The sequence below is a fragment of the Balaenoptera physalus genome (genome assembly GCF_965194825.1).
Source record: "Balaenoptera physalus genome assembly, chromosome: 11".
NCBI classification, from domain to species: Eukaryota; Metazoa; Chordata; class Mammalia; order Artiodactyla; family Balaenopteridae; genus Balaenoptera; species Balaenoptera physalus.
This window is the reverse complement of record NC_138896.1, coordinates 85540434-85552483: the sequence shown is the minus strand read 5'-3', so window position 1 is coordinate 85552483 and position 12050 is coordinate 85540434. Positions and strand designations below refer to the sequence as shown.

The following is a 12050-nucleotide window of genomic DNA, read 5'->3' as shown; positions in this document are numbered from 1 at the left end:
CTCCAAAACCTGTGCCTTGAAGGGCTGCATTTTAGAGCAAGGTGAAGACAGGCACCCGTGTGGTGAGCTGTGGAATCCCATGCACAGCCAGCCCATGGAATTTGTTTTTAACCGGTACCTTAGAAGAAGAGGTGGTTAAACCCATGCTTGTTCGTATTGGTGTTGGTAATTCCTCAAAGCCAGAGGCACAGAATCTACACCTGCCTTGGCTAGCCCCAGCCCATCCTGCTAGCTCTATGTGAGCATGACTGAGTTGGAGTGGAAGGAATCAGGATGCCTGGTTAGCTGTGGTTCCCAAGCAACACGCAGAACACCAGAATCTGGTCACAAATCCCCAGTGCAATGGGCACCAAATAGTGTTCCTTGCTAGGTACAGGACCTCTTAGTCATAAGCCTACGTCTATTCCTTCTTTACTGTGTGACAGTGAGCATGACGTGTCTCCTCTTCCGTAGCATTGAATTTGTAAAATAAATACATGAACTGAATAAAAATATATATAAAATATGCAGAGATGACCTATAGCTCAGAGATTTGAGAGCTTAGTCCTTGGTGAATCGGCAGGCCAAAATTTACAACCTGCAACCTTCCATTCATGACCACGCAAAGGGCCGTTCACCAGTGAATAGAGATGATCGTTCACCACGTGGCATCAGGCTGAATGCAGAGGGTGAATCGACCTTGAAAAATGGCCAAGAGAAAACCAGAGTGTGGCTTTGGGCAAAGAGAAATGTGGCTCTTTATTTATATTTATGTTATTGTACATGATGGTATATTTACTTTTCATAGCGTCTTTCTTCCCAGGGTGCTAAAGAGGTTGTGAAGAAAGCATTAAAGTCAGAAATAGATTGTGTAACCATCCTCTTCCTGGGAGACTAAGGAGTCACAGAGGTCTCTAAAATAGTCTTAAGGGCCATTTCTTTAAAGTCCTAGTTTTCAGTTATCACCACCGGTAAGCAGAGGTAAGCAGCCTGTTTTCTTAACCAAGCCCTCTCTTCAGTATAACTTAGGGAAGAAAATGGCGGTTCTGGAGAAACACATGCTATATGTGAAGGCTGAGTCTGCTTGCTTCCTGGCTCTGTGACCCTGGGCAAGTGAGGTCACCTTTTTAATCCTCAGTCTCCTTATTTGTAAAGAGGAATCCTAATAGTACCTGAGCCACAAGGTTGCTGTAGGGATTAAATAGGAGAAGCCAGTAGCCTTCAGCTCACGGTCCCACTCACAGTAAGCGCTCATGGTGTGATTTCTAAAAGCTCTGCTCCAACTGAAAGAGTGCTCTTGGGGTGGCCTCTTTGAATTTAAATAACTGCCAAATCAGTTCAGCATTAGCACTGGGGGTCAGATTCCAGGTGGTTCTTTCTTGAAACCTTTAGGAAAACATGACATTTGGTTTATCGTACACTTCTATGATGGCTATAGCTTTCGTGTATTCATTCATTCCCATAAATATTTGCTCAGTGCCTACAGTGTGGAAAGCAGTAATAAACGTAAGTGGATTGCAGCTACTATCTTTTTTCTATGTGACAAGCCCACATGGTTTTCCAGGTCTTGCACTGAGCAGATTCGAAACGTTGATCCCTAAGTCTGTATCTTTGCACTCAACATTCTTTTTTTCCCCCACCGGTGGAACAGTGGGTACAGGCTGGAATCCCTTTGCCGTTTCTGATCGTGTGATGTTCATGCAATACTCACTTCACTTGTCGTTATAACTGGCAAAGGCAGTTCAGAACCATGGGCGGCATGAGCATTGCCTCCTTTCTGATATACTTTCCAGATGAGGTCTGCCTGTATGTTTCTTAAACAAAGTCAAAATGAGAGTAGAATCAAGAAGAGCTTGTTGAAAAAAAAAAAGAGCTTGTGTTTTAGATGTTTTTTTCATATTTTATAGAATCACAAGGGAAAGGCCTTGAATAATAATTAGTACAGTCTCCTGTCTCACAACTGAACTCTGCCCACCAGTCTCAGAGTGATGGTTAGACCTGATTGTCAAAAATCCTTAGAGTATCAGAGTCTTGGCTTAGCTTGGTAATGGATTCTAGCATATGACCTTTCTCTTGGCTTCTCAATTCTGTCTTACTTCTGACCTGCTGTCAGCCAGTCCTCTGGTTGGAAATATGGACTCGTTGATCAACATCCTCCGTAAGACATTTCACATAAACAGAATCTTATGTATACAGATCACTTGGAAATAGGAATCACGCAGACATACTCAACTGTGCCCACTCTGCTGGGACTGTCCTCCTAGACCATCTGTTAACCCTTCTGTATAAGCATCTGCTACAACTCAGGCAGTCCTGGTCCACACCCCACCCACTCCAGTGCTTCCTCTGAGCCCCAGCGTCATCTAGCCCCATCGAGAAGCTTCCTTCTAGCCAGATTCTGTGTGCATCCCTGACCTAAACCCTCCCCTTCCTATTCCTTCTTGGTTCCTCATGGCATCCTTACCAATTCCGTGTGGTCCTCCCATCTCCATTTGGATGTCCAGGTTCTCAGCAGCCTCGGCAGTGCTGGGGATCTCATTCTTTCTAGGTGTTCACCCCTTCTCATCCAGGCAGACACACTGGGGTTGTTTGCTGGCTTCTCGGTTGACTGAGAGACCCAGCCCCTCAGAATAAGGGAAAGAACCGATGCAGGACAACCCTAATGCCAGGGACAGCACACCAGGAACAGTGAGATACAAATCCACACCACACCCAGAGCTACCACTAGAGAGGGAGCCAGTTCTGTTTCCACCAGATGTGTTGAAATGCAAGGATTTTAAACTCTTAGACCTTCGTCTAAAAAGTAAAGACAGCATCTGAACAAAGCTCCACATTAAACATTCCCTTTGAATGACCTCGCAGAAACAAAAGCCCAGGCATTTGAGATACTGACCTTGGTGTTTCTATGTAACAAGCAGAGATTACTTTGTTTGAGGGTGTTGCTCAAAGTTGGGGGGAAATCATTCTCTTAAACAAGTTGGATTGTTTCCCCAGAGGAAAAAGTCAGAGTCCTACTGGCAAACTAGGAGATTATTTTGGCTGTAAATATAAGGAATTAAATATTCCCCAGAGCAAGAACCCTCAGATATGTAGCCAATAAATAATATGTACTAGGTGATACTCTAAATTTAACTATTATATCTGTGATGCACATTGATGCAAAAATCAGTGCCTGGGAAAGGACTGGAAAAAATCAGATGGAAATTTCCCTCAGAATAGAAGAGCTGAAACCTGTGTTTGATTATCAAGATGATAACTTCTTTATGAGATCATAATAGACCCACTAATAAACCTGTTAGATAGGAAAATTTCCACAAGCAGCTGCTTCTCTTCATTGGTAAGTTAGAAAGCATGAAATGAAAAGTGTTTGCTATCAGATTAGATACCTTGCGAATTTCCTTATCTGTTTTAGATCTTAATTTGAGGCAAATAATATGTGTAGTATTGCATCCTGTTTTCCAAGTCAGTTCCATTGAAGTTCCCAAATAAGAAAACCACACATAGGAATGGGTGGGATGCAACTAATCCAGATATTTAAAAGATTTTTAAGGCTTCATATTTCGTATCAACTTCATCTGTCTTCATTTCATGGGCAATAGATGTTGGTTGCACCAGTGGTGCCCCTCAGATGAATTATTATCAGTGATGTTGTTGATAACTTAATTATTTTCATTGTGCTGTTATGTTCCCAACAGACATCTAGCCACTTGGATTGGAGTCATGTGGGAAGAGATATATACATATAAAGCATTTTGGTTATGCCATTTTGAAAACGCCATTTGTCTCCAGTAATAGTACCTATCTCTATGGTTATTGGAACGATTAAATGAGATAATATAAAAGATATATAAAGTCTTAGAGCAGTGACTGGCACCCAATAAATGGGAGAAAGCTGTGCCTTTTCTAATTCTGCCTCTGTAGATTGCTCCCTACTTTTCGGTTATCTCTTCCAGTACCACTAAATGGGATTTGTTTCATTTGTGTATTCAACATTTACTGAGCACCTACTAAGTTCCATGAATTATGCAAAGTGCTGGAGTATAGTGATGAACAAAACTTCCATAATCCCTGCCCTCATGGAACTTACAGACCAATGGGTAGATTACTAAATCAGCATTTCCACCAACTCTCTTTCTCCCCTCCATAATAAGGGACAGCTTGTCTGGACTGTTTGTATGTTGAAATGATGATCCTTCAAGGTAGAATTGCTTTAAGTTGACCCATGTTCATCTGATTAATAAGACAACTATGTCTATTTCTTCACCATAATCAAGCACATTACCACCCATGAATCCACATCCTTTAAGTTCAGCTCATTTCCTACAAAGTAATATATTCTTGACTCCCAATGCAGTTTTTCCCATCTGTATTCATGTCATCACTGTCTATCCAGTTGCCCATACCAGAAACCCAGGAGACCTTCCTGACTCTGCCCTCTCCCCTCCACCCCACAGCTGATCCATCAGGAACTATCATTTCTACTTCAAAAAATGCATCTTCAATTCACCAACTTCCTTCACCCCTCCACTCTGCATCCTAATCTATGCCACCATCACCTCTTGCTTGGACAAATGCATGAGCTTCCTGAGTAGTTTTCTTGTTTCCACTTATGCTGTATTTCCACTCATTGCCTACCCGGTAGTCAAAGTAGAATTTTTGAAACAAAAATCAGACCGTGTCTTACCCCAACTTAAAACTCCTCAGTGATTTTCCCTCTCGTGGAGAATGAAATATATTATTATGACCTATGAGCTCTGCATGGTCTGGCCCCAGGGAATGCCTCAGGGAGCCCTCTTGCAACCACTCCAGCTTGTTTTCTTCAGAGTACTCATCTCAGTTAGCAAGTATATATTTATTTTTGTCATCACTTGATTAATGCTGGCCTCCCTCACTGGTCTGTAAACTCCATGAGGGCTGGAATTATATCAGTTTTACTTATCACTATATTCCCAGCACTTTGCATAACGTTTGAAACTTAGTAGGTGCTCAGTAAATGTTTGCTGAATAAACAAATGAACTCACCTCAGATTCTAACTATGCCTGTATTTTTTGGTGGAAGTAACATTTTTTTTTAAAACTTTTCCAGTGTCTCCAGCCCACTTTTTCCTTCTTTTTTTTTTTTATTAATTAATTAATTTATTTTTATTTTTGGCTGTGTTGGGTCTTCGTTTCTGTGCGAGGGCTTTCTCTAGTTGCGGCAAGCGGGGGCCACTCTTCATCGCGGTGCACGGGCCTATCACGGCCTCTCTTGTTGCGGAGCACAGGCTCCAGATGCGCAGGCTCAGTAGTTGTGGCTTACGGGCCCAGTTGCTCCACGGCATGTGGGATCTTTCCAGACCAGGGCTCGAACCCGTGTCCCCTGCATTGGCAGGCAGATTCTCAACCACTGCGCCACCAGGGAAGCCCAACATTTTTAAATATTAAAATAGTCACTAATAATAGGGATTATCTGTGTGTAAGTCATTAGACAATTGGTTTATAGGTATACTTCTTGGAGGTTCATTCTAGAATTATAGCCCATAGTCTTTATATACATCAAAACACTGTAGGTTGAAAGATGGATATTTTTGTTTCGGTGTAGATATTTAAATTCGGCTCTTTCCTTCCACACTGTATACTCTATTAAGAGTGCCAGAATGACTACTCCAAATCATAGTACTCACAAGATGAGAGCTCAAAACAATGTTTCCGTCTCCTAAAGTAAAAAGTTATAGCCAAACATATTAATATACATATTTTAAATATCTCTAGCAGCTGCTATTGGAATTTTTATAATGGTTTATGTTTACTAGAAAAACGTGTCTGACACATTTATGAATGGGATCACTTTGAGCTTGCTTGGTAATAGTGTTTGAATTTATGTTAGGCTACATGTTTTACATGGTGCTATTTACCTATTAGGCATAAAAGGGTACTTTGGCCATTTAAGTTAACAAAATCACAGTTAGCAGGGGAAATTAGAAACATTGAGTAGAAGGAAATGACATTTGAAATCTATTTTTGTTGTGTTTTCACATTTTGCTGTTCATTCTTAAGCTCATTTCCCTCTGACATGTAAGGACATCATATTGGGAAATAATGTGTCTTGAAAACCGGAGCCAGCAAGCTTATGATCCAAGTGGTAATGACTTCTGTAATCGCTAATGAGGCAATGGACGTTGAATATCGCAGCATACTTATGGGGGCCAGCCTCTTGCCTATTCCACAAGAAGCTGTCATATCAAATTTTTGTCCTGACGCCATGAGCCCTTTGATTCCTAAACCTTACTGAGAAACCTACTCTGAAATCAAAGTCAAGTTTCTTAGATGTGGTCAGACAAGGTCACATTAAAACAGTTCAGTGAACCTGCAGATCAAAGTTGAAAGGTAATGCCTCCCTCCCAAACTTGGCACTGACCCACCTGCTAGCTTACCTTTCAGTTTCTAACATGCCTTTTTCACCTCCTTTCCAATGGACTGGGAAAATGAGAGCTTCTCCTCTGAAAAATGGTAGAAGAGTTTCCTTAAATCAATTCACTAGGAAATGGGGCACAGCTGAATTTGGAAACACACCTTTATCCAAAAGAGTGAATTGTGAGGTAGTTTGTTGAAGAAATGTCTTAATCAGCGATTGCATGAAGTGAGATGTCCGAAAGGAATCCTGACTAATTCATAGTAGGACTTCTGTAAATCAGAATTTCATGGTAATTTCAGGTTCATGGGCTTCATTTTTGGCCTAAATTACCAGGATTTAACCGTCGTTCTTGAGTGACCCAAGGTACTAGACAGAATTCCTGCTGTCATGCTGTCCACATTGTTTTCTCCATTGCTGCCTTCCTTCCATGTTGAGCCTTGAGGTGTTATCCAAAATGGCCCTTCAAAAGGGGGGAATGGTGACTCTCGTTAGGCATGATCGTAACATCTCACGACACAGGTTTTTATCAAATTCCTTGTGATTAAAAAAAAAAACAACAACCTTGCCATTGCTTTATATTTCAGTGTTCTGTCTCTTGTGGTCGAGGGCATAAACAACGAAATGTTTACTGCATGGCAAAAGATGGAAGTCATTTAGAAAGTGATTACTGTAAACACCTTGCTAAGCCAAATGGGCACAGAAAGTGCCGAGGAGGAAGATGCCCCAAGTGGAAGGCTGGCGCCTGGAGTCAGGTGAGCAATGCTTCTCCCCTCATGACTGCTTCCTTACCTTCGGCCACATGGCTGACACCAGTGTGTTGGCTTGTTTCCCTGCGCGGTTTTGGTTTTTCAGAGGGGAGCTTGGGGACAGGGAGGGAAACAGCTTTATGTCAGGATACTCGCTAGCTGTGGGACCTTGGGCAAGTGGCTTCAGCCCTTGGCACTTTGGATACCATCTACAATAGGACAGTTGTGAGGATTAATTCCAAGTGGTGGTAGATGTAGATGTCAGCTGTCTAGGACGTAGTAGCCCCTCAGTCCTTCGCTGATGGCATTTTTATTACTATTTACCACTTAAAAAACCACTAATTCAGATTCTAGTAAGGTTGACTATGTTACCTGGCAGGAATTGAGTCTGAATTTACCTTTGAGGTTCTTAAAGAAAGGGCTGTCAATATAAAGTATTAGAGAATACTTCTCTGCCTGTTAGCTTGTATACAATAGAAGTGGGGGACAGATGGGGAAGTTCTCTGTCATTTCCTAGCTCTGCGACCTTGGGTGATTTGTTTGACCTTGCCAAGCTGACTTCATATAGCTCTTATGAGGATTTAAAACAGTAATGAATGCCATGTACTTAGCTCTGGGGTCTTAAATCTAATAAGATCTCAAAAGTAATAATTTTTTTACTTGGATGAGTACGATGTGTGTATATCCAATGGGGAAGGAGAGTAAGTACCCAAGAAACTGACTACAGTTAGACTCTACTAATTCTAAACCTTTGGTAACCTAGTCAAGAACTGGGTGGGAGAGTTTCCCTATTGAATTCAGGAGGGAACTTTAGAAGCTTCTGTTTACCTATAAACAATTGAGGGGTGAACAAAAGTCACTCATATCTGGCCCTTAAAGTAGATCTTGTCACTCCACACTTGTCCATTTCCTCAGCTTGGTTGAGGTGCTTACTTAAAAGTAATAAGGCCCAATTTCTTTTCACATATTCTGTATTTAATATGTTCTTTCTCTCCATTAATTTGATTCAGTAAGGTTTTACTGAATTTGTAGCTCTCCTATGCAGTGGAGATGTATGAAGATACTCCGTAGAATCGATAGAAAACTAGGTTCAAGGTTAGCAGCCTCTAGAATTGATGCTTTCGGAGCCTGGTTCTTGATTCCTGATACCCCAAAGCAGCTTTGCACAGATGTGTTAGCATGAGGAGGAATTGAGAATCCTGCATTTCAGCATGACTAATAGAAAATTCCTCTAGAAACGTGGATTTTTCTTAAATGCCCTGAGCTGCCATCATCGTCCCCCATACCCCCCAGTCTTACTCCCTTCACAGAGAAATAAAACATGGCCTGCGTCGTTCCCCAGCAAGGGAGCCTCATCCCTCTCAATGCTTTTATCATAATGGTCATGTTTTGTTTTTATTTTTGTTTTAACAATCAAAGCATCTGTGCCCAGCCAGAGCTAGCTCCTCCTCTGGCTTCCTTAAGGGACCAGATTTCTAGGCAGTATTTCCTACTGGTCATCCTTAATGGTTTGTCTTAAGTGACTAGTGTCATCTGTAACTTCCAGCCCTTTTTATTTTTGGAGCTATTCAATGCATGTAAAAGCCTACAGCTAACATTATTTAAGATACCACACTAATTAGCTTGTCCTCTTGCACACTTTCATGCTCTGTAACTTTTCTTTATGTCCCTTGGACATATCTACTATTTGCACCTTGTCCTGAATATTAAGTTGAGAGCATGTAAATGGTACTCATTATAAAGGCCAATTCATTCAATAAAAGGATGATTAAAAGAATCTTTCACTCTTTATTGGTAAACACAGAGTGAGTTTTACTCTAGTATCCTGTGATCTTGATGGGAAGTCTAAAATTGTTCACAAAGCTGGGATGATTAGGTTTGAACCCTTGGGGTTTTTTTCAAACATAAGGTAATAGGATTATCGGAATTCCTCCCCAGAAAAGACCGCACCTGTTCAAAAGGATTGCTTAGAAAAGTCTAGTTACCTTTGTGGAAAATGCAAGTAAACACAGTTATGTAATGATCTGTGGCCAACTTTCTAATGCTCTGATTTGATTTATAGAAATGAATTATAAAAGCAGGCAAGACAAGATGCTACATGGGTAAAATCCAATTTGTGCAATTTAGAAGCATACCTGAAAATAATCAGACCCAGAGTTTGATGGAGAAAGACAGTCTGCATGATTAAAGGTTATTGGTTTACTAATGATCCCATGGTAAACAGAAATATCCCTAAGGCAGTAATATAAAGCAAGAATAACGATTATCCATTTGCAACAATATTTAGAAAGTTTTATATCTGGTCCTTCTGTTTTCCGCTGGTAGCTATATTCTAGTCATCTCATCTTCAAGGTAGGGAGAATAATTATTGCAATTTCTCATCATGTCAAAATGTGTGACAGTAATAAGGCATATAGAATATTGGGATAGGAAACTAGTATAGCCTTGCTAATCTTCTTCGTCTCTCCCTCAGAATTGGTGTTTTGAGGTTTAAAGCGGAATGTTTCACTTTTATATCTTTTGAAAATCTGGAATGTGTCAAGGAAATTTTTCCAATAAAAGAATAGCTTTTATTGGAAAACATCCTCAGTAAAGTTTGAAAGCATTTTTTTTCAAAAGGTCGTGTTTAGTTTGTTTAGAAGATTTTGATCAAGAGCTGAGGGATGAAATTTTCAGACACAATCAGCATCCATTTCTTGATTCAGCTTGATAAATGTGAAGGTTCTGTAGTCACATGATTCAAAAGCATTCCAGAATAAAAAATTTTTAATGTGTCCTGTTCCTTTAGAAAGGCTTTTTAAACAAATGAAGATTAGGACTAAACAATAAATCATCAGAGTAGAATGAAAGTAACACTTTATCATCATTTATCAATCATGAATTCATTCAATCCTGAGATGCCTGTTTTTTTCATATTTTAACATTTCTGTGGTCAGGATGGGCCTAACAACCAATGGAAGGCCATGATTTAATTAATTGCTCTTGTTTTCTTTCTGAGTGATACAAAATGTAATACTGTGTCTTGGAATCAGTGGTGTCTTAAATTCAGAGAAATACTTAATTTTTAAAAGCTCTTCAGTGCTCATGCCAAAATGGAAACTGGCAGATTGCATTATGAACCTACCAGCCATTTTTGGTTGGGATTTTTCTTGGAATTACAATGAGAGCGGCTTGGTTGTGGTGTCTGATTCTGAAGTATTCTGCAAGTGTCTGATGGAGAAACATGGCAAATGTGTAGCGTGTGTCCTTTGAGAAGTCAGGGAAACCATATGCACATGGTCAGTGATGAGAACTAGAGTTGCCTTAGTGATTTGTGCTTTCTTGTTACTTTGTATTTGAACTGCAAGCATTGATGTTGAATTGTTTGAATACAGGCTTTTCACCCACACTCTTGCTGATGTACAAAAGGCTGCATATTTTAAAACTGGAAGCCAAATTTTAATCCACGGTAGCTTTGGTTTATTGCCTAGGATAGAATTTACTTGGACTGTTTTCTGTTTTTGTTTTTGCTTGAGTTAGGGTGATTATCTCTGTTATTTGCTTTATTTATTTGTGGAGTATCTACTTAAAAGGTTTACTAGGAAGTATGGAAGATATTTTATGCAAGATGCTTAGCATAGAACTAAGGTCTCAACTGGCAGTGATTTTGTATCTCTTGGGGCATTTGGCAGTGTCTAGAGACAGTTTTGGTTATCTCACTTTGGCAGAGGAGGGGAAATGCAACTGACATGTAGTAGGGTAGCGTCCAGGGATGCTCCCAAACTTTCTACAATGCACAGGACACCCCCAACAAAAATGAATTATTAGGTTGTGAAACCCTACAGTAGAGCCTCGGCTAGTAAGTGCTTACTAAGTTTGCTATTGTCGTTACCAGTTATTATTTATTAAAGTTGGTTCATATAGTTATTTTTCAGACTAAGCCCTCCTTTAAATAATGTCACTGCCATGGTTGCAGTAGTTGTACTGGAAAAAAGTATGTAAAATTCTTTCCAGGTTTTCAAGTGTATACTACAATTCCCTAAACATCAGAAGTTCCATAGAGATTCTTTTTATCTATGGAAATAAGCATTGTTTCCCCTTTAAATCGGTGAGTTCTGTATACTAGCAGTGCACAGTAGGGAGTACAGAGAGTTGAAACACAGCTCCCAGCTCAGTAGTTTGGAACTAAAAACATCTACTTTCAAACTGGCACAAATAGACTGCCATGCAGAAATGATAGATGGGACAGAGGAGGGGGGCATGTTAATAGACACTGCTCAACCTCTTTCTTCTGCAGAATAACTAAAAGTTGGACTAAATAAAACAAGAATAATTAAGCACGCACACGTGCACACACCACCACCATCAGCACCTCCAGGGTCATGCAGAGGTCTTTTTGATGCTGTTTTATTCATGGGGGTTCCGCACAAATCTCTCAGAATTCACCAAGCAAGTCTGGCTGTTTCTGTATGCAAAATGTTGCCTCCCCTGAGACAGCACAGGAAGAAAAGTTAAACACAGAGAACTAACTCTGATGCAGTATACTTCATTTTGAACAAAGATTACCATGGATGCAGTATTCACAGAGGCAGGGCTTACACCTTACTGTGCATATAAGTCCTGTCGAAACTTTTGAATGTGTTAATTCAAGGCTAGCTTTGACACTGAAAATTGGAAGCCACAGTGACATATTGTATGACTGAAACTTCCTTTATCTTTTGAAAAAATATCGAACATTATAGAAATGATTTTTAAAATATTGGTTGCTTATGGCTCTTAATACCTTGTCTTTGCTGAACCGTAAGTAATAATTTACTCAGTAACAAACAATAGCATCAAAAAGAAGTTTCGTTTACTTAGAGCCTGAATAGTATACACCCTGAAAGCCTTTAACGTTTTTTCCTTTCTCTTTACCTTATTAAAGCGTTATGAGATTTTGAATATGTATTAGC

General features: G+C 40.1%; 1 protein-coding gene and 1 long non-coding RNA gene across 10 annotated transcripts in view; one reads left to right on the top strand and one right to left on the bottom strand.

The window, feature by feature from the left end:
* ADAMTS9 (ADAM metallopeptidase with thrombospondin type 1 motif 9) overlaps window positions 1-12050 on the top strand; it is a 223530-nt gene that overhangs the window by 110387 nt on the left and 101093 nt on the right. For 4 of the 6 annotated variants that reach the window (XR_014250528.1, XM_082412046.1, XM_082412047.1 and 1 more), the window contains one exon: window positions 6958-7125. The exons of 1 other annotated variant lie outside the window; for it this stretch is intronic. Coding sequence is in view for 3 of the 5 variants with exons in the window: in XM_082412046.1 (XP_082268172.1) it covers window positions 6958-7125 (168 nt within the window). In the remaining 2 variants the exon portion in view is untranslated. Of the gene's footprint in view, window positions 1-6957; window positions 9310-12050 lie in introns of all 6 variants that reach the window. One more of the 6 variants, XR_014250529.1, reaches the window with a different exon arrangement.
* Window positions 1-12050, bottom strand: part of LOC309637546 — a 34658-nt gene that overhangs the window by 20851 nt on the left and 1757 nt on the right. For 2 of the 4 annotated variants that reach the window (XR_014250623.1, XR_014250624.1), the window contains exons 2-4: window positions 2444-6833; window positions 1691-1793; window positions 1222-1365 (exon numbers count right to left, since the gene is read on the bottom strand). This is a non-coding gene — a long non-coding RNA (uncharacterized lncRNA). The remainder of the gene's footprint in view (window positions 1-1221; window positions 1366-1690; window positions 1794-2443; window positions 6834-12050) is intronic. The other 2 variants (XR_014250622.1, XR_014250621.1) reach the window with 2 other exon arrangements.